Genomic DNA, 25,410 nt, shown 5'->3' with positions numbered 1-25,410 from the left:
AATTTATTTTTGGCTGCGTTGGGTCTTTATTGCTGCCCCCGGGCTTTCTCCAGGTGCGGTGAGTGGGGGCTACTCTTTGTTGCGGTGCGCGGGCTTCTCATTGCAGTGGCTTCTCTTGTTGCAGAGCATGGGCTCTAGGTGCCCAGGCTTCAGGAGTTGTGGCTCCCGGGCTCTGGAGCGCAGGCTTAGTAGTTGTGGCGCACGGGCTTAGTTGCTCCGCGGCATGTGGGATCTTCCCAGACCAGGGCTCGAACCCGTGTCCCCTGCATTGGCAGGCGGATTCTTAACCATTGTGCCACTGGGGAAGCCATATGGATGAATCTTGGAAACTTTATACTGAGTGAAAGAAACCATACAAATACCACATATTGTATTATTCCATTTTTGTGAACTATCCAGAACAGGCAAATCCATAGAGACAGAAAGCAGATTAATGGTCGCCTGGGGCTGGGGGAGGAGGGAATGGGAAGTGACTGCTTAATAGGTCCAGTGTTTCCTGTTGAGGTGATGAAAACGTTCTGCAGCTAGAGAGTGATGATGGTTGTACAACATTGTGAATGCACTTAATGCCTCTGAATTGTACACTTTTAAATGGTTAAAATAGTAAATTTTATGTTGTGTATATTTTATCACATACACAAATAACATATAACCACAGCAAGTCCAAAGGCCCTGTGGCCTGAAGGAATGATGTATTTGAGGAGCTGACAAAAGGTCAGCAAGGCTCAATAGCAGGAGCAAAGATGGTGTACAGGAGGCCAGAGAGAGGTCAGCCCATCCAGGCCCTATTAGATGACGATAAGAATTTTAATTTTTTGCTTAAAAACAAGAGGAGCTTTTGATTTTTATTTGTCTTAAATGGAGCAAGTACTTCGAGGAGAACCAGACTGCCACCAAAGCACCTACGTGGTCCCTGCTCCTACTGTCACCCCCTCAATCTGTTGTTCCCACAGCAGCCAGAGTGATCTTGCTCAAACACAAACCATATCATGTCACCCTCTCACTTAAACCCCTCCAGTGGCTTCCCATCATTGCCCAAAGAATCAAATTTCGACTCTTTTCCCTGACTTAGAAAGCATACGTGAGCTGACTCCAACTTCCTCTCCCATGACTCCCCCTGTACCCCTGTGCTTCAGCTGCTCTGGCCTTCTTTCAGCTCTTCAATCAGACTTCATTTTGCCTGAAAGCCTTCACACTAGCTGGTCCTATCTTTAGAATGCTTTGCCCCTTAAACTCTGAATGGCTGGTCCCTCACTTCCTGTCATTTAGATCTCAGTATAGATGTCACCTCCTCGGAAAGGCCATTTCAGATGAAAATAGCCACCCAGTCGAAAATAGCCACCTAGTCACTACGTATTCTAATTCTCTGCATCACACTTATCTAACATTTTCTTATTTGTGTGCTTGTTTTGTTGTCCTCCTCTCCACACAGGCAGGTAGTTTCGCCTGTCTTGTTCACTGTTGTATCCCCAGTACCTAGATACAATAGCAACTCAAAAAATGTTGAACAGATGGATGGTACATAGTAGTCATTCAACAGATGATTGTTGCCTGATTGAAGAAGGATGTGGTATTTGAAATGGACTTTGAAATATGTATAAGATAATGGTGGTCTTTGAGCAATGGAGAAGGAGATCATTATGGGCTACCAAACGGCATGAACAAAAGCAGAAAGCTAACTCAGATGAGTGGTGAGGTGCACTAGAAGACCCAGAGTAGGAAAGGATGCAGAAATGTCGGTTGGAGGAGGGCCTTACTCAGGCCAAGTTTGACTCTCTTGTTTAGTAGGGGAGTGATGTGATCTGACCCATGTTTTTACCAAAGTAATTTGGGAAGCAGTATGCAGGATTAGAGGTTGCAGAAGAGAGAGACCAGAAACAGGAAAAGAGTTAGGAGGTAACTGCAATAACCTAATTGGGAGTTGATGAGGGCTGGGCCTTGGGAAGTGGAAGTGGGGCTGGAGGAGGGGCCGAGGCAGTGCATCTCAACTCTGGCTGCATTAAAATCTACTGGGGAGCATTTACACTTGTGGATGCCTGGGCTCCATCCCCCAGAGATTCTGGTTAACTTGGTCTCTGATGGGGCCCCAGCAATCAGTATTTTTAAAAGCTCCCTATATGCTCTAGCTGGGATTGAAATCCCTGGGACAGATAAAAGAAATTGTTCAGAAATAGAATAGATAGCCCTCAGGACTAAGTGGATTTGGGTAATGAAGGAAAAGGAGGAATTGAATATGACTTACTTCTGGTCTGAGTAAACTTGGAGGACAGCTTTTAAAATGCATAATCTCAGTATATGGTACATCTAAACAAGGGACTAGTTTACGGTTATTAGCAGGTATGTATATGAAGAACTTTTTTAGTCACAAAAGGACATTTTTGTTATAACATTAAGGAAAAATAAAACAATAGAAAATTGTATATGCACTATGACCTGAACTATGTAAGAACATATAGAAAAGAAATTGGAAGAAAATGTGTATAAAATGTGCACACTGGTAGCTCAGGGGTGGGGGTGGGGTTATAGGTGATTTTATTTCCCATTTTTTATATTTACTCTATTTTTCCAAATTTCTAAATGATCATATATAACATTTATAATAAAAGAGGATATTTTATAAAGGAAGCCCTCTACACAAAAGATTAAAATATTAAAGTTTTAGGGCTTAAGGGGGGAAAACCTTGAACTGTTTTGAGAATTTGCTTAAGTGAACTTTGAGCATATGTCCATTCGTCTAAATTTCTGTATTTATTAATATATCTGTGTGTTTCCAGGGATCCCTACCTGAACACTGCAGGTGACTTTTACCCTGGGATTCAGAAATGTCTACAGGACTGAGACTGGACCCGCTAAAGGTATGTTTGCAAAAGCCACTCAGGAAAGCACTCAACCAAAGAAACGAGAGAACTAAGGTTTGCAGATTTGGTCTAAGGAGCCTTGGTATAAGTATCAGAGAATTAGGATTGTTCTGAGGACAGCTCGATATATATTATACATGGAATGAATGATGCAGGCCCTCGTGTTTCCTCATTAGGGATTTATCCCTGAGCCTTGGGGGAAAGCAGATGTTTTAAAAAAAAGCTAGATTAGAAAAAAAAATTTCATAGAGATATTGGGAGCATAAAGTTTTACAGCCAATATAGCCTGCTTAACAAAAAATTGCAGGGACAAAGGGTACTGTTCTCATTTCAACAGAATGACAGCTGAATGTCTCAGAACACGGAGTGGAAACATAAGCATCTCAGACAACTTCCCCATACAGCACAAATTAAAAAGAAGGAAAAGGCCAGTGCCACTCTGTAACAGGACTACACTTGTGAGACTATAGTGGCAGATCTAAGTGATAGCTAGGAAGACCAGACTTGTAAATACAAGTGCTACCTCCCTTCCCACTGGGGACTTTCTGAACATGTTGGGAGGAATTTGAGAGGGATTGAAGTTCTTGAATTTTGGGTTTTTTTTTTTTTGACCCGGCAATTCCTCCTCTATGACTTTTCCTTACAAAAATAAATAAATGTACAACATGTATTTATAAGATTACTAATTGCAAAATTCATTATTGGAATAGTGAAAGATGGAAACAATACAAATATTCATCTAAAGTGTTTTGCCATTTAGTCATTCATTCTACAAAATTTTTGAACACCTGCTATTTGCCAGATGCTTGTCTAAGCATTGGAGATACAGCTATGACCAAACCAAACCAGGTCCCTATCCTCAGGGAGCTTGCACTCTTCTGGGGAAGACAAACAATAAAATAAATTTTAGCGTATCCATACTATAGAATGCTATGATGTAGGTATATGTTATATGTTATATGTTAGGTATATTTATATGTTATGTATATGTTAGGTATATTTATACTGAATTAAAACAAAAGGTCTATCAAGATATATATATATACACATATATATATAAAATATATAATTTTTACTTATAAAAACAAGTTACAGAAGAGAATTATAATATTCTTCTGTGACTATAATAATAAAATGTATTAGATCATTCATAGGAAAACATCAGGATGAAAGATACAAGCTTTGAATGATGGAATTTCGCCTCTGAAAATGCTCATTTGATTTTTTTTTACAAGCAGTATTACATTTATAATAAAAATAAGTTATTAAAAAGAAACACTGTAGAGGCTAAACCCTAGAAATGCTTTTTGAAAAATTGTTACTGGGATTTTATATTTATCCTGTGGCTGTTGAACATAGGGAGATTCAGGTAAAAGTTTTGTATATATGGGGGTACAAAAATTATGACTTCAGAATAATTCCTTTTGACCTCAACCAAATGGGAATGCAATGTGAAGAAAATAATTTTTGAGGTAAACTATGTCATTATAGCTCCACATGGATAGAACAGTGTTGTTCCCGTCATGATGACACACATCTACTTTTGGAGGGACAGAGCAGAGCTGTTTAGAGCTGTTCTGTTTTACGTATCATTTGTTTACTGCTGAGCTCAAGGACGCATCCCTTTTTAAATGCCTTTCTTAGCAATTAAATATCATTGTCCATTGGGTTCAAAAACTGTCCCATTGATGGCTTTGCTTTCTACATTTATGTTGTATTTCCAAAGAAATAATCTAAATATCCAGCAACAGGGGATTAGTTAAATAAATGATGTTATTGTGCAGTCACTTTTCATTTGACTCTCAGCTATACTTCCGATGCTCTTTTCTGTATCACAGGTGGTTAGAAACCAGTAAACTACATTTTCCATATTCCCTTTCAGCTTGCATCGCATGAGGTTTGCTACTGGGAGGCACTGGTGGGGAGACTATAAGGTGGAAAAGAGAGTAGCCTTTTTGTCTGTCTCTAGGGGTCCTTCCAATAGCAATAGAGGCAGCAACAATGACTACAGGCAACTATTTGTTCCCAAAACATCTGTGGCAGTTTTAACAGATTAGTAAGGCTATGGACTCCTGGGTTTCTACTCAGTGGTAGTAGAGGCAGCAGTAGTACCTCTCACAGATCAGCATCGAGTGTCACAAGTGCAATGGCCCACATATGGGCTCCAGCCCCAGGAGTGGTGGCAGCTTTCAGGTTTCTAGGTAAGACACACTGTGATCAATTGTTTGCAGAACTGGCCAGAATTCTTTCTCTCCCTGTTTCCACGCCCTTTTGCAATGTGACTTTGCAGTTTTTCACATAAAAAGTGGAATCTATTTCTCTACTCTTGGAATCTGGGCTGGCCTTGTTCCTTACTTTGAGCAGTAGAAGGTAGAGAAAGTGGCACTGTGATAGTCCCAAGCCTAGGTCCCAAGAGGACTCTCGGGCTTCTGCTCATTCTCTTGGAGCCACGTGACTGCCATGGAATAAGCCCACACTGGCCTGCTAGAGAGTGAGAAACCATGTGGGTCTGAGTCTAGCCAGTCCTCTTGTCCCAGCTGAGGTCCCCAAACATGTAAAGGAGCCCAGCCAAGATCAGCAAAGCCAACCCACAACCAACTGTAGATGCTTGAGGGCCCTCAACTGAGACCAGAGAAATACCTAGATGAATCCAGCCTAAATTGTTAACCACAGAATTTTTTCTTTAGTAAATTGTGGTTTTACACGAGTAAGTTTGAAGTGGTTTGTTACATAGTGATAGCTAACTAATATATACCTTTCTCTCTTTTTTTTTTTTTAGCATGTCTTATAACTTTGTAGCAAGTTACTAGCATTAAGTCTGTTCCTGCATTAAATGTATAGAGTGGTTTCTGTTTGCCTGCTGGATACTGACTGTTACAAATGTTATGTCCATAGAATGGAGTTCTATCAGATTAACGTTCAAGTAGGATACTTTGACATAGGGAAATTCCCATAGTATGTTTTTAAGTGAAAAAATGAAATTATAAAAAGTACATATAGTATGATGCCAATTTGGAGATATATATACACACATACATAAATAGTGATAATTATTACCTCATGATCTGATATCTAATCACTTTGTGATTTTTTTCCTTTACTCTTTACGTTTTCTGCATTTACTAGATGCTTTGTGAAAGCATGTATTTCCTTTATCATTAGAAAAAATTTTATTTATTTTATTTTAATTTATTTTATTGAAGTATAGTTGATTTACAATGTTGTGTTAATTTCTGCTGTACAGCAGAGTGATTCAGTTAAATATATATATATATACACATTCTTTTCCATATTCTTTTCCATTATGGTTTATCACAGGATATTGAATATAGTTCCCTGTGCTGTACAGTAGGCCCTTGTTTATCCATTCTATATATAATAGTTTGCATCCGCTAACCCCAAACTCCCAGTCCATCCCTCCTCCACCCCCCCTCCCCCTTGGCAACCACAAGTCTGTTCTCTATGTCTCTGAGTCTGTTTCTGTTTTGTAGATAAGTTCATTTGTGTCATGTTTTAGATTCCACATATAAGTGATGTCATATGGTATTTGTCCTTCTCTTTCTGACTTACTTCATTTAGTATGATAATCTCTAGGTCAGTCCATGTTGCTGCAAATGGCATTATTTTATTCTTTTTTATGGCTGAGTAGTATTCCATTGTATATATGTACCACATCTTCTTTATCCACTCATCTGTCAATATATATTTAGGTTGTTTCCATGTCTTGACTATTGTGAATAGTGCTGCTATGAACATAAGGGTGCATGTATCTTTTTGAATTATGGTTTTCTCTGGATATATGCCCAGGAGTGGGATTGCTGGATCATATGGTAGTTCTATTTTTAGTTTTCTGAGGAACCTCCATACTGTTTTCCATAGTGGCTGCACCAATTTACATTCCCACCAACAATGTAGGAGGGTTCTCTTTTCTCCACACCCTCTCCAGCATTTGTTATTTGTAGATTTTTTTTAATGATGGCCATTCTGACTGGTGTAAGGTGCTACCTCATTGTAGTTTTGATTTGCATTTCTCTAATAATTAGCAATGTTGAGCATCTTTTCATGTGCCTGTTGGCCATCTGTATGTCTTCTTTGGAAACATGTCTATTTAGGTCTTCTGCCCAGAAAATTTTATTTTAAATTGTTAATTTTTCAGGATATCTAGATTGATATTTGGTTTGGGGGAGCCATGATGCTTTCTGTAACTCCCTCTTTAGCAATGTATACAAAATGAGTGGGTTGTTTTTTTTTAAAAAAAATAGGTGACGGGGGGGGAACAGTGTCTTACATCTGCTAACAGTGTCCCAAGCTAGGTTGCAGTCACCCTTGTTGCCCTGTAATCCATAATCACACAGTAGCATATGAAGTGGAACATAAACCATATTTTTCTTTCTACTTTCTAAATCCTTCAAGTCACCTGACAACAAAGCTGCTGAAATATCTTCCTGGCATGTATCCCCTACATGTGTCCAGCTCTAGATAATTCACTCAGCAGGTATATAAATCTTTGATTACTCATAATCTTCTATTAAAAGGATGTTATGCTTTTATGCTGACTTCACTACCTGTGTAAATGCTGTATTTATCCTGTGATATAAAAGATATAATTGATGGAAACGTGACTCAGAAGAATTCAGCCAAAAGGTAATAGTTCCAGGTATACAGGTTCTGTGCAGTTTTTTTTAAATTAGTTAATTAATTTGTTTATTTTTGGCTGCGTTGGGTCTTCCTTGCTGTGCGCGGGCTTTCTCTAGTTGCGGCGAGCAGGGGCTACGCGTTGCGGTGCGCAGGCTTCTCATTGCAGTGGCTTCTCTTGTTGTGGAGCACGGGCTCTAGGGCACTCGGGCTCAGTAGTTGTGGCTCACGGGCTCTAGAGTGCAGGCTCAGTAGTTGTGGCACACGGGTTTAGTTGCTCCACGGCATGTGGAATCTTCCCAGACCAGGGCTCGAACCCGTGTCCCCTGCATTGGCAGGCGGGTTCTTAACCACTGCGCCACCAGGGAAGTCCGTTTTTTAACCATTTTAGTCATTTATATCGTAATGTTTATTGACCCTATTTTTCAAATCCAAAGATTGATTAGTGTTCACTGACTTCAGTAGGAATATTCTCTACATAATGGTGACTAATGTATTTTAGTTAGATTCATTTATTAGAGAAGTATCTTTGTACTTTAATAAAACAATACATAAAAATGAGTATGTTGAAATTCCTTCTATTTACAGTGAAATGTACTTTAGACATTCAACCATGGAGATGTTAAATAACCCAGGCCAGAGCCCCATCTTATTTAGATGTATAAGTGGCTAAATTTAAGGTGAAGACTGGGCCAGCATGGCTGAAGCAGAGTGGAACATTGAGCTGATTATCAATGAGTTAGCCTCTAAATTCAGTCCATATGCATGACCCTGATCCTAAACTTCCTTTTGTTAGAACTGTCCCCGTCAGTGAGCTGATGGCTGCCAATAATTGGGTTATATCATGATCATAATTAGAAACATTTATTGATCGACCGTTGGCATCAGGGTTTGAACCCAAACAGTCGCATGTAGGTGCCTGCACTCTTGACAATGGGTTCTGAAGTCAGACTGACTGGGTTTCCTCCTGGCCTCTGCCACTTACCAGTCTTCACATCTGTAACATGGGGATATCAGTAGTTACTACCTTATTGTCTTCGCATGAAGCAATATATGTGAAGTGCTTGGAATAGTTTTGGCATAGTGGGTGTTCAATAAATATTAGTCGTTAATGTAATAGCACTGTGCCAACTCCTAATTACAAAAGCTTAGATCTAAAAGGAACCTCAAAGATGATTAAGTTCACTATTTTTCAACTGCAGGTCACAACTTATTAGTGAACTGTGAAATCAATTTAAGGGCTCACTCCCAGCACTTAATAAACCAAATAAGAGTATAATCAAATAGAAATTATCAAAGTGCATTGCATGTAATAAGGGTAAGTGTTGTTTCATGAAACATTTGTTGTGGAGAGATAGCAGACATGATTGATGCTCTGCTCACATCACCTCAGGTCTCTTTTGCTGGTTCTGCCCATCCCCCAGTGTCTTTGTGCTTCTTTCCTAAAGAATCTTCCCTGTAGTTTTTCAGAAAACCTCCCTTCAGCTACTGGAGACATGGTAGCCCAATGTATTTGTATTATTTATCTGTTGTCGCATAATAAATTTTTCAAAAACCTAGTGACTTAAAATGACAACATTTGTTATCTTACACAATTTCTGAGGGTCAGGAACCCAGAAGTAACTTAGCTGGGTGGTTCTAGCTTAGAGAGTATCATGAGATTTCAGTAAAGCTATTAGCTGGGGCTGCAGTCATCTCAAGGTTTGACTGGGGCTGGAGGATCTGCCTTCAGACTCACTCCTGTGGTTGTTGGCAGGCCTCAGTTCCTTGCTGGCTGTTGGCTGGAGGCCTCAGGCCCTTGTTATGAGAGTCCATGTCATGGACCTCTTTATAGGACTGCTCATAAAATGAGACCTTGCTTCCCACAGAGGCAGTGAAGAAAGAGAGAATCCAAGATGGAAGCCACAGTCTTTCATACCTTAATCTCAGAAGTGACATACCATTACTTCTGCTGTATTTCATTGGTTATAGTGACTAACCATGGAACAGCGTAGGCAGGAAGGTGTGAATACTACAAGGCTGGGATCATTGGAGGCCACCTTTGGGGACTGGCTACCACAGGTACCATGAACTTAAATGCCTGGGACGTTACATCCTGCTGGGGTGGCCTGTAACCAGTGATTGACTAGGGATGAAATATGAAAGCCCAGCTTTCTTGTCTCAAAGCGAGTCAGTCTCTGGTGTATTTTATGCTCCAGAGCTTCCCATGGGATCAGGCTGAGGCTGAGACTTCACCTGGAATTTGATCCTTGGTTGATTTCTGCACCTTTCCTGCTCTGCCACCTCTATTCCCATACCACTTTCTCCCGAAAACATCCTTGATAAATCATTTGCAATCACATCCTTATCTCAAGGTCTGCTTCTGGGAAACCCAACCTAGGGCAAGGTGGTGTATGTGTGTGTGTGTGTACTGGATCAATATAAAACATTTCTTACTGTAAGTCATGGTTAAAAATGTTGAATTTTTAAAAAAAATAGTTTGATCTATATCCATTCCTTCATTTTACAACTTAGTAAACTGCAGCCCAGGCAGGTAAAGTGATTAACGCAATATTACCCAACCCTTAGTGGTTAGGTGACTCCTTGGTTTTATTTTGACTTCCTGTGCTTAGCCTCTGGTTATAAAATCACTTCCATTGGATTGAACTTCAGCTCTGCCACTTGATAATTGTGTGACTAAAGTCAATTCAGTCCTTCTGGGCTTTAGTCCCCTGATCTGTAACATGAGGATAATAACTGCTCTGAGTAGAAGGAAAAGGTTGGATCAAAATGAAATCAAATTCAGGCTTCACCACTCACTGGCTTTCCCTGCCACCCACCCCCAGTTTTTTTTTATTGTGATAAAATACACATAACAGAAAATGTACCACCTTAACCATTTAAGTACAATTCAGTGGTATTAGGCACATTCATATTGTTGTGCAATGCAACTATCACCACCATCCATCTACAGAACTCTTCATCTTGCAAAACTAAAACTCTATACCCATTAAACAATAATTCCCCATCCCCCCTCGCCCTAGCCCCTGGGAACCACCATTCTACTTCCCATCTCTATGATTTACCGCTCACTGGCTTTTTGTCCTTAAGCAAACAATACATTTTCATTCCCCTCATCTTGGATGAAAAGAGACTGATACTTTCTAGTGTACAGTTTATCAAAATACCTGGTTTTTATAACCAACGGCAGCTGGAATTATTATCATGAACATGGAAGTGCTTTGTAAACTATAAAGCACCATAAATATGTGTCATTGTGGCTATTGTTATAACACTACACATTAATAGGACCCCAAATTCTGCTTATTTATATAGGGTTATATATCAAAGCATTATAAGTTTTTGATCAACCTCATGTCATTATTTTAAAACAAACTGTGTTCATAGTATCACCAAGCTTGTTTTCCTCTGAAAAAAAAACAATTTTTCTTTATGGGAAAATTATCTGAAAAATCTTTTTCTAAATGAGTGATTTTGTATTTTAAGTAATTTTTAGTTATGTGGAAAAGCATACGAAAGATAAATTATAAATATGTGAGGTGTTTTAGTTCTTTGTATCTCTGGTAATATTTCTGACAGTAAGGGAGAATTTGATAATGTTTAGCTTCCAGGGACACTTCTTCTTTGAGTAAAGAAGTGGAGTGATTTTACAGTGTGTATTAACATGAGCTTATATCTCCATTTGGAGCTACCACAGCTCTGTCCTGATGGATCAAATATTTCAAAATTTTAAGGGCAAACAGTTAAATGGATCATATAAACAGAAATTTTAGCAGAAACCAGAAGAAAAGATGTTTTAAAATGTAATAACTTGAGGCCTATATTTAGAAAAGAACCTATTTGCACTTGGGTTCGCCTGTCTGCAAATTAGAAGAGTGAATTTGCCTACACAGGGAAAAAATAAAGCCTGATTCTGGCTGAGGGTCTGTAAAACCAGTTTTTGGTTTTGGGGTTTTTGTTTGTTTGTTTGTTTTTTAGTTAAAAAACAACTGAGTTCATTGAAAACTACGGCCTTCTCTGTAAAGAAACAAGCACCCGTGTACATTTCTGGTGGAAAATAGTAAATATATCTCTTATGAAAGGCAATTTGGCAGTATTCATCAAAATTACACATGCAGTTTGGACCCGGGAATTCTTCTGGACATGTGCATGTGTGCACGTACATGTCACTTATTCTGTCAAGTGTTTCTTTTGTAGCTGAATAGATTATATAGATAATACAGGGTCTCTAAGCAGACCTAAGGAGACTTGGAAAACTTTTACAGGCATCAAAATGAACATTTATCTACCAAATGTGTGCACACACATATATAAGAAAATTTATATGCAAGGTTGTTCATTGTAGTTTTTTTTAAAACTTTGATAATAGATAAAAATTTGGAAGCCATGCAATGTCCATCAATTTAGGATTGGTTTAAGAAATTATGATACATCCACACAATAAAATGCTCTGCAATTATGAAAAGATTGAGGCTGCTTTTTCTGTGCTGATGTGCTACAAACTCTAAAATATATTATTAAGTAAAAATGTCAAGATGTAATACAGTGCATATGCTAACTTTTATGTAAAAAGGGAGGAAATATTAATATTTATGTTCAAACACTGGTAGGATAAGCGAACAAAATACCCACTTTCTCAAAAGTAGAGATAAAATAATAAAATGCACATGTTCAGTCCTTCCCTCTGCATAAGAAAATGTACTAATAATTGAAAAAAGTTGTTCTCAGCATTTGAATTTGTCTCCGAGAGGGTCAGGCATCAGTCTCCCAAACCCAGAGGTAGGTGTGAAGCTGAGTGGGCCCCTTGAAACCATTTATATGTCTTCAAAAAAGATGATGTGCTAAAGATTGAAAAACATTACTTTTGCAAGTCTTCGGGCACATGAATGTATTTGTAATGTACTGGTTTTTCTCCTCCTTTGAGGACTCAGACAAAACTGAGGCAGAAAGAGTTTCATTTTTATATCCTCTTATACAGTTTTACTCTTCACTAGCAGAATACAGAATTGAGCTTATCAGTAGCAACTCATAAAATTATTCTGCACATCTCACCACTTAGGTTATCTGTTACCTTGTTTAGTAAACCACAATTGAACAGTTACTCTTGTCCTAATATTCCCTGCCTCACTTAGCACAGGGTCTCATTTAACAGATGCTCAGTAAATATTTGCTGAATTGAGCCACCTGCTTTATTTTACATTGATAAAATCATCCAGATGCAGATAAAATGTTAAAATGACTTACATTTCAGTTGTGAAATTAAAATCCAGAACTATGGCTTTCCTTTTGAAATAAGAAATGCTTATCTCAGAAAACCCTTAGTTTATCATTTTGGAAAATATGGTCTTATACTTTGATTTCCAATCCCTAGATAATTGAGGCAAGACGATTTTCAGTGCTTCTGGAATTTAAACCAGTGGTAGAGACGTGTATTAAATGTACTGATTTGTTTTTTCAGGATATATTTAGTCCTCTTGTATATTGTTTCTTTATTTTTTCTCCTGGTCCAAGTTGGTGGTCAAGATTAATTTACAAGGTTTCTAAAGTAACTAAATTATTGCCAGCTCTTGGACAACTGCAGTTGCCTTTTCAATTTCAAACCTTAGAAACAGAGCTCTACCAAAGCACACCTCATTAATTCCATTTGCTTCAAATTTGGTGCATTCCATGGACAAAATCATACAATCGGTGATAATTATACTATTGAATGCGTAAAATCTAGATTCCAGACTGGGAGAAAGGTTATAGACTAGAAAAAAATATTTGCAAATTATATATCTGATAAAAGTCTTATATACAGAATATATAAAGAAGTCTTACAGCTCAATAACCAGGCAAATAATAAACTTAAAAACGAGGAAAAGATTTTAATAAATGTTTCACCAAAGAAGACATACAACTGGCTAAGAAGTACATGAAAAGATGCTCAATATCATTAGTCATTAGGGAAATGCAAATAAAAAATAAAATGAAATGCCACCTTACATCCACAAGAATGGCTACAATCAGAAAGACAGACACTGAAAAGTGTTAGGGAAGATATGGAGAAATGGGAACTGGCAGATATGTAAAATGGTACAGCAACTTTGGAAAAAGTTTGGCAGTCTCTTGAAAAGGCAAACATGCATTTACCACATGACCCAGCAATTCTACTCCTGAGTATGTAGCCAAGAAAAATGAAAGCAGTGTTCACTAAAGGACTTATATGTGGATGTTTATAGCAGCATTATTTATAGTAGTCAAAAACTGAAACAGTCCAAATACCCATCAACTTGAGAGTAAATAAACAAATTGTGGCATATCTATACAATGGAATTTTATTCAGCAATAAAAAGGAACAAAGGACTTTTTGTTCCTTTGATACATGCTACAACATGGATGAACCTCAAGAACTCTTTGCTAAGGGAAAGAAACCAGACACAGACTACATGTTGTATGAGAACTGGCAAATCTATAAACATGGAAATTAGATAGTGGTTGCCTGGAGCTGGAAGTGAGAATCGAGATTGACTAAAAGTGGGTAGGAGGAATCTTTTTGGGGTGATAGAAATGTCCTAAAATTGGATTTTGGTGATGGTTACAAACTATAAAGTTACTAAAAAGTATTTAATTGTACAGTTAAAACAATTTTATGATATAAAATTACATCTCAATAAAGCTGTTAAATTTTTTTTTAATTTGGTTTACAAAGTATTCTGTTTGACATTTTATTCTGAATTCTTTTTCTTACTTAATTATCAAACTTAGATTTGAGGATGTGTTTGCATATCTATTTTTAATTAAGGAATATGTGTTCATTGAAGAAAATTCAGAAACTATATACAAGAAAAACCCTTCTATAATTCTACACCTTAATCTAAACACTGTCAATATTTGGATGTATACCTTTTGTAGAGGGCATCCATCATAGTCCTCCTATTCATGATTGCCCATTAGTTTTTGGATAGTCTTTCTTTTTTTTTAATTGACATATAGTTGATTTACAATGTGTTAATTTCTGCTATACAGCAAAGTGATTTAGTTTTATACACACACACACACACACACACACACATTCTTTTTCATATTATCTTCCATTATGGTTTATCAGAGGATATTGAATATAGTTCCCTGTGCTATACAGTAGGACCTTGTTGTTTATCCATTCTATATATAATAGTTTGCATCTACTAACCCCAAACTCCCACTCCATCCCTCTCCCACACCCCCTTACCCTTTGGTAACCAAAAGTTTGTTTTCTATGTCTGTGAGTCTGTTTCTGTTGTAGATAAGTTCTTTTGTGTCATATTTTGGATTCCACATATAAGTGATATCATATGGTATTTGTCTTTCTCTTTCTGACTTCACTTAGTATGATAATCTCTAGGTCAGTCCATGTTGCTGCAAATGGCATTATTTCATTCTTTTTTTTAAATAAATTTATTTATTTATATGTTTTTATTTTTGGCTGTGTTGGGTCTTCGTTGCGGTGCGTGGGCGTGGCTTCTCTTGTTGTGGAGCACAGGCTCTAGGCGCGCAGGCTTCAGTAGCTGTGGCACGCGGGCTCTAGAGCGTGGGCTCAGTAGTTGTGGTGCACAGGCTTAGTTGCTCCAGGGCATGTGGGATCTTACCGGACCAGGGCTCAAAACCGTGTCCCCTGCATTGGCAGGCAGATTCTTAACCACTGCGCCACCAGGGAAGCCCTATTTCATTCTTTTTATGGCTGAGTAGTATTCCATTGTATGTATGTACCATATCTTCTTTAGCCATTCATCTGTCAGTGGACATTTAGGTTGTTTCCATGTCTTGGCTATTGTAAATAGTGGTGCTGTGAACATGGGGGTGCATGTTGGATAGTCTTTCTATAGTCGGAGAATGTGATGGTTTTAAAACCCATCTGAAAATTTTTGATTCCTCTCTCCTATCAAAAGACGGAGTCTAGTCCCCTTTTTCTTGTACCTAGGTGAGCATTTGTGATTATCTCAGTGACTAGAATGTGGCAGAAATGATACTGTGTGACTTTGGACCCTAGGTTATAAAAGGCTATGCCACTTCTACATAGCTCCCTCTTTGGGGATGCTCACCCTTGAAACCTAATCATCATGTTGTAAAGAAGCCCAGGCCCCATGATATCAAATACTGGCTTCCCAAGTATCACCAGAATGGCACATTGATACGAGAAAGATGAGTATATTGCTTAAAGCACTACCTCATGGAGTCTGAGAGAGTCTCAGAGAGGGAAGACAATATATCTGGTGCTATATGGAGAGTTGGGAGGTTGGATTAAAGTGGGTTTTTCAGTATAGGGGCTCCATTCTGTTTGGGTAAGAATCTTAGGACTGGTGGCCATAAGCTGAGTATTTTGAGGTTAGAGGCTCAAAGACTCTTGGTATGTAAACTCTTCTGTTGAAGAGCGATAGGTCTTTCAGGAAGTTCCTATAAAGAACAATAATTTTATTTGCAGCTTTTGCTGGGAAGCAGTCTACTGGAATACTAAAGTTATGCTAACAATTACAGTGGAATAGTAAAGTCAGTTGAATGTAGAAAGTAAGCTGCGTAGGGGTAAATAGTATGACTCTTTATGGAGAGGACACATGTAGGTATCTGGCCGATAGCCCCAGGTAAAGTCACAGCCTGAAAACCATCATCAGTAACTAGACATGTGAGTGAGCTGTCAGAGGTTTCTAGCCTGCAGTTACACTGAGTCAAACAGGCTAACTGTCCCCTCCAAACCTTGCACAAATTGCAGATTTGTGAGCAAAATTAATGTTGTTGTTGCTTTAAGCCGCTGAATTTTTTGGATGGTTTATTACACACCAATAACATAACCAGAATGAGGAAATTTCCATATCTGAGTCCAGCTTTTCCAACATGGGAGTAAAAACTCAAATTTACTGAGGAGCAGGGGTGGGAGCTTTGAGACTAGGGTGGTGCGAAAGCTCGAGAGAGGGTATATTCATCTGTGTTAATCACTGCTGTGTTTCCTGAACATGCCTATAAAACATACTGAAGAATGGTGCCTGAAATTTGCTGTGTGGATGACAGGCTCTTGGTGCTCCAGCGCCAGGCACAGGCGTCAGGGCTGTGCCTCTGAGGTGGGAGAGCCAAGTTCAGGACATTGGTCCACCAGAGACCTCTCAGCTCCACGTAATACCAAACGACGAAAATCTCCCAGAGATCTCCATCTCAACGCCAAGACCCAGCTCCACTCAACGAACAGCAAACTACAGTGCTGGACACCCTATGCAAAACAACTAGCAAGACAGGAACACAACCCCACCCATTAGCAGAGAGGCTGCCTAAAATCATAATAAGGTCACAGACACCCAAAAACACACCACCAGACGTGGACCTGCCCACCAGAAAGACAAGATCCAGCCTCATCCACCAGAACACAGGCACTAGTCCCCTCCACCAGGAAGCCTACACAACCCACTGAACCAACCTTAGCCACTGGGGGCAGACACCAAAAACAACAGGAACTACGAACCTGCGGCCTGCGAAAAGGAGACCCCAAACACAGTAAGTTAAGCAAAATGAGAAGACACAGAAACACACAGCAGATGAAGGAGCAAGGTAAAAACCCACCAGACCTAACAAATGAAGAGGAAATAGGCAGTCTACCTGAAAAAGAATTCAGAATAATGATAGTAAAGATATCCAAAATCTTGGAAATAGAATGGAGAAAATACCAAGAAACGTTTCACAAGGACCTAGAAGAACTAAAGAGCAAACAAACAATCATTAACAACACAATAAATGAAATTAAGAATTCTCTAGAAGGGATCAATAGCAGAATAACTGAGGCAGAAGAACGGATAAGTGACCTGGAAGATAAAATAGTGGAAATAACTACCGCAGAGCAGAATAGAGAAAAAAGAATGAAAAGAATTGAGGACAGTCTCAGAGACCTCTGGGACAATATTAAACGCACCAACGTTCGAATTAAATGGGTCCCAGAAGAAGAGAAAAAGAAAGGGACTGAGAAAGGGAAGAGATTATAGGTGAAAACTTCCCTAATATGGGTAAGGAAATAGTTAATCAAGTCCAGGAAGCACAGAGAGTTCCATACAGGATAAATCCAAGTTGAAACACGCCAAGACACATATTAATCAAACTATCAAAAATTAAATACAAAGAAAACATATTAAAAGCAGCAAGGGAAAAACAACAAATAACACACAAGGGAATCCCCATAAGGTTAACAGCTGATCTTTCAGCAGAAACTCTGCAAGCCAGAAGGGAGTGGCAGGACATATTTAAAGTGATGAAAGGGAAAAACCTACAACCAAGATTACTCTGTCCAGCAAGGATCTCATTCAGATTTGACAGTGAAATTAAAACCTTTACAGACAAGCAAAAGCTCAGAGAATTCAGCACAACCAAACCAGCTTTACAACAAATGCTAAAGGAACTTCTCTAGACAGGAAACACAAGAGAAGGAAAAGGCCTACGATAACAAACCCAAAACAATTAAGAAAATGGTAATAGGAACACACATATCGATAATTACCTTAAATGTAAATGGATTAAATGCTCCCGCCAAAAGAGATAGACTGGCTGAATGGATCCAAAAACAAGACCCGTATATATGCTGCCTACAAGAGACCCACTTCAGACCTAGGGACACATACAGACTGAAAGTGAGGGGATGGAAAAAGATATTCCATGCAAATGGAAATCAAAAGAAAGCTGGAGTAGCAATTCTCATATCAGACAAAATAGACTTTAAAACAAAGACTATTACAAGAGACAAAGAAGGACACTACATAATGATGAAGGGATCAATCCAAGAAGAAGATATAACAATTGTAAATATTTATGCCCCCAACATAGGAGCACCTCAATACATAAGGCAAATTCTAACAGCCATAAAAGGGGAAATGGACAGTAACATAATCATAGTAGGGGACTTTAACACCCCACTTTCACCAGTGGACAGATCATCCAAAATAAAAATAAATAAGGAAACACAAGCTTTAAATGATACATTAAACAAGATGGACTTAATTGATATTTATAGGACATTCCATCCAAAAGCAACAGAATACACTTTCTTCTCAAGTGCTCATGGAACATTCTCCAGGATAGATCATATCTTGGGTCACAAATCAAGCCTTGGTAAACTTAAGAAAATTGAAATCTTATCAAGTACACTTTGTGACCACAACGCTATGAGACTAGATATCAATTACAGGAAAAGATCTGTAAAAAATACAAACACATGGAGGCTAAACAATACACTACTTAATAACCAAGAGATCCCTGAAGAAATCAAAGAGGAAATCAAAAAATACCTAGAAACAAATGACAATGAAAACACGACAACCCAAAACCTATGGGATGCAGCAAAAGCAGTTCTAAGAGGGAAGTTTATAGCAATACAATCCTACCTTAAGAAACAAGAAACATCTCAAATAAACAACCTAACCTTACACCTAAAGCAATTAGAGAAAGAAGAACAAAAAACCCCCAAAGTTAGCAGAAGGAAAGAAATCATAAAGATCAGATCAGAAATAAATGAAAAAGAAATGAAGGAAACGATAGCAAAGATCAATAAAACTAAAAGCTGGTTCTTTGAGAAGATAAACAAAATTGATAAACCATTAGCCAGACTCATCAAGAAAAAAAGGGAGAAGACTCAAATCAATAGAATTAGAAATGAAAAAGGGGAAGTAACAACTGACACTGCAGAAGTACAAAGGATCATGAGAGATTACTACAAGCAACTCTATGCCAATCAAATGGACAACCTGGAAGAAATGGACAAATTCTTAGAAATGCACAACCTTGCAAGACTGAACCAGCAAGAAATAGAAAATATGAACAGACCAATCACAAGCACTGAAATTGAAACTGTGATTAAAAATCTTCCAACAAACAAAAGCCCAGGACCAAATGGCTTCACAGGCAAATTCTATCAAACATTTATAGAAGAGCTAACACCTATCCTTCTCAAACTCTTCCAAAATATTGCAGAGGGAGGAACACTCCCAAACTCATTTTATGAGGCCACCATCACCCTGATACCAAAACCAGACAAAGATGTCACAAAGAAAGAAAACTACAGGCCAATATCACTGATGAACATAGATGCAAAAATGCTCAACAAAATACTAGCAAACAGAATCCAACAGCACATTAAAAGGATCATACACCATGATCAAGTGGGATTTATCCCAGGAATGCAAGGATTCTTCAATATATGCAAATCAATCAATGTGATACACCATATTAACAAATTGAAGGAGAAAAACCGTATGTTCATCTCAATAGATGCAGAGAAAGCTTTCGACAAAATTCAACACCCATTTATGATAAAAGCCCTGCAGAAAGTAGGCATAGAGGGAACTTACCTCAACATAATAAAGGCCATATATGACAAACCCACAGCCAACATCGTCCTCAGTGGTGAAAACTGAAACCATTTCCACTAAGATCAGGAACAAGACAAGGATGCCCACTCTCACCACTATTATTCAACATAGTTCTGGAAGTTTTAGCCACAGCATTCAGAGAAGAAAAAGAAATAAAAGGAATCCAGGTCGGAAAAGAAGACGTAAAGCTGTCAGTGTTTGCAGATGACATGGTACTATACACAGATAATCCTAAAGATGCCACCAGAAAACTACTAGAGCTAATCAATGAATTTGGTAAAGTAGCAGGATACAAAATTAATGCACAGAAATCTCTTGCATTCCTATACACTAATGATGAAAAATCTGAAAGTGAAATTAAGAAAACACTCCCGTTTACCATTGCAACAAAAAGAATAAAATATCTAGGAATAAACCTACCTAAGGAGACAAAAGACTTGTATGCAAAAAATTATAGAACACTGATGAAAGAAATTAAAGATGATACAAATAGATGGAGAGATATACCATGTTCTTGGATTGGAAGAATCAACATTGTGAAAATGACTATACTACCCAAAGCAATCTACAGATTCAGTGCAATCCCTGTCAAATTACCAATGGCATTTTTTCACAGAACTAGAACAAAAAATTTCACAATTTGTATGGAAACACAAAAGACTCCAAATAGCCAAAGCAATCTTGAGAAAGAAAAATGGAGCTGGAGGAATCAGGCTCCCAGACTTCAGACTATACTACAAAGCTACAGTAATCAAGACAGTATGGTACTGGCACAAAAGCAGAAATATAGATCAATGGAACAGGATAGAAAGCCCAGAGATAAACCCACGCACATATGGTCACCTTATCTTTGATAAAGGAGGCAAGCATATACAGTGGAGAAAAGACAGCCTCTTCAATAAGTGGTGCTGGGAAAACTGGACAGCTACATGTAAAAGAATGAAATTAGAACACTCCGTAACACCATACACAAAAATAAACTCCAAATGGATGAAAGACCTAAATGTAAGGCCAGACACTATCACACTCTTAGAGGAAAACATAGGCAGAACACTCTATGACATAAATCACAGCAAGATCCTTTTTGACCCAGCTCCTAGAGAAATGGAAATAAAAACAAAAATAAACAAATGGGACCTAATGAAACTTAAAAGCTTTTGCACAGCAAAGGAAACCATAAACAAGACCAAAAGACAACCCTCAGAATGGGAGAAAATATTTGCAAATGAAGCAAGTGACAAAGGATTCATCTCCAAAATATACAAGCAACTCATGCAGCTCAATATCAAAAAAACAAACAACCCAATCCAAAAATGGGCAGAAGACCTAAATAGACATTTCTCCAAAGAAGATATACAGATTGCCAACGAACACATGAAAAGATGGTCAACATCATTAATCATTAGAGAAATGCAAATCGAAACTACAATGAGATATCATCTCACACCGGTCAGAATGGCCATTATGAAAAAATCTACAAAGAATAAATGCTGGAGAGGGTGTGGAGAAAAGGGAACCCTCTTGCCCTGTTGGTGGGAATGTAAATTGATACAGCCACTATGGAGAACAGTATGCAGGTTCCTTAAAAAATAAAAATAGAACTATCATACAACCCAGCAATCCCACTACTGGGCATATACCCTGAGAAAACCATAATTCAAAAAGAGTCATGTACCACAGTGTTCATTGCAGCTCTGTTTACAGTAGCTAGGCCATGGAAGCAACCTAGGTGTCCATCGACAGATGAATGGATAAAGAAGATGTGGCACATATATGCAATGGAATATTACTCAGCCATGAAAAGAAACGAAATTGAGTTATTTGTAGTGAGGTGGATGGACCTAGAGTCTGTCATACAGAGTGAAGTAAGTCAGAAAGAGAAAAACAAATACCGTATGCTAACACATATATATGGAATCTAAAAAGATTTTTTTAAAAAATGGTCATGAAGAACCTAGGGGCAAGACGGAATAAAGACGCAGACCTACTAGAGAATGGACTTGAGGACACGGGGAGCGGGAAGGGTAAGCTGGGACAAAGTGAGAGAGTTGTAGTTTATATATGGACATATATACACTACCAAATGTAAAATAGATAGCTAGTGGGAAGCAGCCGCATAGCACAGGGAGATCAGCTCGGTGCTTTGTGACGACCTAGAGGGGTGGGATAGGGAGGGTAGGAGGGAAGGAGATGCAAGAGGGAAGAGATACGGGGATATATGTATATGTATAACTGATTCACTTTGTTATAAAGCAGAAACTAACACACCCTTGTAAAGCAATTATACTCCAATAAAAACGTTAAAAACAAAAAACAAAAAACTCATATTTACAGCCCTATTTGCATCTAGTGTATAGAGACGGGACCTAGACCCTGTCAATCAGATGCACCCATCTGAGACACCAGTTTAGAAGTGAGCAGTCAGTGATGCTTCCATTTCTTCTGGAGTTGTGTCTATCCTCTAGCAGTGGCAATGACAGTAGTTTCTCGGTGGTTGCAAAATTGGGTTCCTGCCCCACATCTGGCATCAGGATAGCAGCACTGAGGGCTTCCTCTAGGGATCAGTGGCAGTGGTTTATCAAGTCTGTTTTGAGGTATGGTTTCAAGTTCTGTTCCTGGAAGTTTAGTTTCCAACCCAGTTCTGCAACCCTCTGAGCAGTTGTGAGAACTATGAATGAGTGACTTTTCTGCTTAATAATCAACTTGATCAAGAAAATGGTACCAGAAATGGTTGCTGGCAATGGATCCTCAGGAAAGTGGGGCGAAATCTCAGGTTGATTATCTCTTTTAGTTGTTGCTGATGTCTCTGAAAACCTGACTGGCACTGAATCAGTCCAAGACGTGCATGAATCAAATAGCTAATTTAATTATTACCTGTGCTCACTAGGAATAACATGCTCATTTTGGGAAAGGTTCTAAGGTATGTAGGGGCAGTTGTAATAGAATAATATGAAAAGCTTAAGAAATGTAATTTTTGCAGTGTAAGCTATGTTTCCAGCAGAACTTCACAGTTTAAAAAAAGATGAGCGCTTGTAGCAAAGCAAAAGCAGAAGTTTATAGAATTTCTATGATTTTATTCAAAGAATCTCTTATCACTTGCAGCCACTGGGCTGAGATAGCTAAAACAAAACTCAGATTTTGATTCTTAGGCTGTTGTATAAAAACATTGGTTTCCCAGATATTCTACACAGAAGTTATATTTGGATTGGGAAAGAATGGGATCCCAAGAATTGGAATGGAAACATGTAGGACTCAGGTGACTTAGTACCCGAAACCCCATAGGGCGTTCCTTCCTCTCCTGGCTAATGAGGCTGTTCATTCCTTGAAGACTCTGTAGCAACCTTGCTGAGAGTGTTACCTTGAAAAGGAGAGAAAATTTCTTCTGACTTCTTAGCCCACTACTTCTAACTATTGCCACACCTAAACTAGCATCAAGTCATGGCAGGCTCCAGTTGGCAAATTGCGAATTTACCAATGTGTATTGGCAAAAATCAGAATAGGTTCACTGAGTGTTATACCAAGGAAAGCAGAACAAAACGCTAGATCAGACTGAATTCATTATTTAGGAAGCACTTATGAGGAAATTCTCATTTCATTGTGCCAGCTTAAGATGCTGGAAGGTAATCCAATGGTTTGTTCAATTGGACTCAATAAGGGGGCCCAGAGTAAAGGAAGTTGAGATGCTAAAAGTTTCTAAGTATGACACAGATGAAGGAATCCAAAGACAGGAAGGTAGAAATTTTGTAGTGGATTCGTTGTATATTACCTATTCACTCATTCAGCTCACATGGTTTGGTACTTTATACTTAGAACTTCTGCCATAGTCTCCTCTAGTAGTGTGTGAGATACATAGGAAGTGAACCATATTCTCAGTTTAACATTCAGTTAAATCTGAAAAATGATTAGCAATAACCCAGCACTCATTTTCTGACCCTTTCCAGACACAAAGTAACTAGCACACCCTTTCCAAGAACAGACTGCAGGGCGCTCTGAAGAAGTGTGTTTCATCAGTGACTAGACGGCTATTGCCCACTGGTCTTGGAAGGTGGTGGGAAAAGTATTTGACACTGCTTTGCCCCCACTGGCCACTTGGAGTACCAGCCAGTTGTGGTATGTATTAAGCCGCACCCTGCAAGATGCGTGAAACTGGCAGGTCCCGATCAGTGGGATCAGTGGGAAATTATAGGTGAGGTCAGTGATTCTCAATTGGAGGTGATTTTGCCCACTAGGGGATATTTGGCAATGTCTGTAGACATTTTTGGTTGCTGCAAATGGGAGGGTGCTACTGGCATCCAGGGAGTAAAGATCAGGGATGCTGCTAAATATCCCACAATGCACAGGACAACCCCCACTTCCCCAACAAAGAATTATCCAGCCACAAATAGCAATAGTCCCAGGGTTGAGAAACTCTAGGTTAGGTATACATAAAATATGTACAGGAAATAGAGACTGACTAGCCCTGCTGTGTTGCATATGGAGTAGAGATTGGCAAACATTTTCTTTAATGGGCCAGGTAGTAAATATTTTAGGCTTTGTGGATCACAAAATCTCTGTTTCAACCATAGACAATATTCATAAATGAAAAAGAAAGTCTGTGTTCCAATACAGCTTTATTTCACAAACAGGTCATGGGCTGGATTTGGTCCACAGTTATAGAGGAATAGCCTGAACATTATTACTACAGTTGTTCTGTCATTTATTTTATGATGCTGATCAACAACTATTTTATTGTTTAGCAATGCTTTTTATTTTGCAATAAACCCTTTAATTTCCAATGAGCTAAGAAAATGAAGTATGTGATTATTAATGACAAATGAACTACTGAATTTCCACTTCTCAAGAAAGTTGATCATGGCATGTAAATTGCACAAAATTTTTGGAGACATTTACCATCCTCCCTGGGAGCCAAAATAATATAATTGACTATATAAGATCATGGGACATAAATCTGTGAGGAATACATAAACATCTATTTTGAAATTTGGTAATTTATTTAAGAAGCCTGAGCCTGAGATCAACAGTTTAACATGTGCATCGTCAGAAGGTGTATTTATATATCACGCTGTGAAGCATGACTTTTCATTTACATCAAACAATCGTTTTACTAAATTAATGCCATTCATTTTTATGCCAAGTTTTCATGTGCACATATTAAAAATGAAGTGATAGATGCTATTGTGTTAACTCGAAGAACTGCAAAAAAGAATTAAGTTAGGTCAGTTATATATCAGTAATATTGGAAGTTTCAAATGGAAAATCTGTTAATCTTGATGATGGTTTAATTTTATTTTTACCCAATTCATGGAATCAAAGTGAAGTTTTTAGAAGTTCATTCTGTCAAAGGGAAAAGTATGGCATTATTACTAATTCAATTGAAAATTCAGTTAAAAAGTTCAGCATTGAAGATACAGTTCTCTTTTGTGATACAATATGAAAACAATACTATATGAAGCTCAGTGTCATGATAAAAAGGTTTTTACAAAGTGAAGATGCCTAGGGAGCAGAAGTATACTTGGAATTGGTTGACATGCACAAATGATACAAAACTGAGTCTAAAAAGC

At 38.3% G+C, this 25,410-nt stretch overlaps 1 protein-coding gene across 1 annotated transcript in view; it reads left to right on the top strand.

The window, feature by feature from the left end:
* LOC133082400 (ferritin light chain-like) overlaps positions 1-25,410 on the top strand; it is a 68,034-nt gene that overhangs the window by 3,232 nt on the left and 39,392 nt on the right. Inside the window, exon 2 of the mRNA XM_061178990.1 lies at positions 2,775-2,855. Coding sequence (XP_061034973.1) covers positions 2,823-2,855 — 33 coding nt within the window. The 5' untranslated portion in view covers positions 2,775-2,822. The remainder of the gene's footprint in view (positions 1-2,774; positions 2,856-25,410) is intronic.

Source organism: Eubalaena glacialis, chromosome X, assembly GCF_028564815.1.
Source record: "Eubalaena glacialis isolate mEubGla1 chromosome X, mEubGla1.1.hap2.+ XY, whole genome shotgun sequence".
In the NCBI taxonomy this organism is placed as follows: Eukaryota; Metazoa; Chordata; class Mammalia; order Artiodactyla; family Balaenidae; genus Eubalaena; species Eubalaena glacialis.
This window is presented reverse-complemented; position numbering and strand designations above follow the sequence as displayed.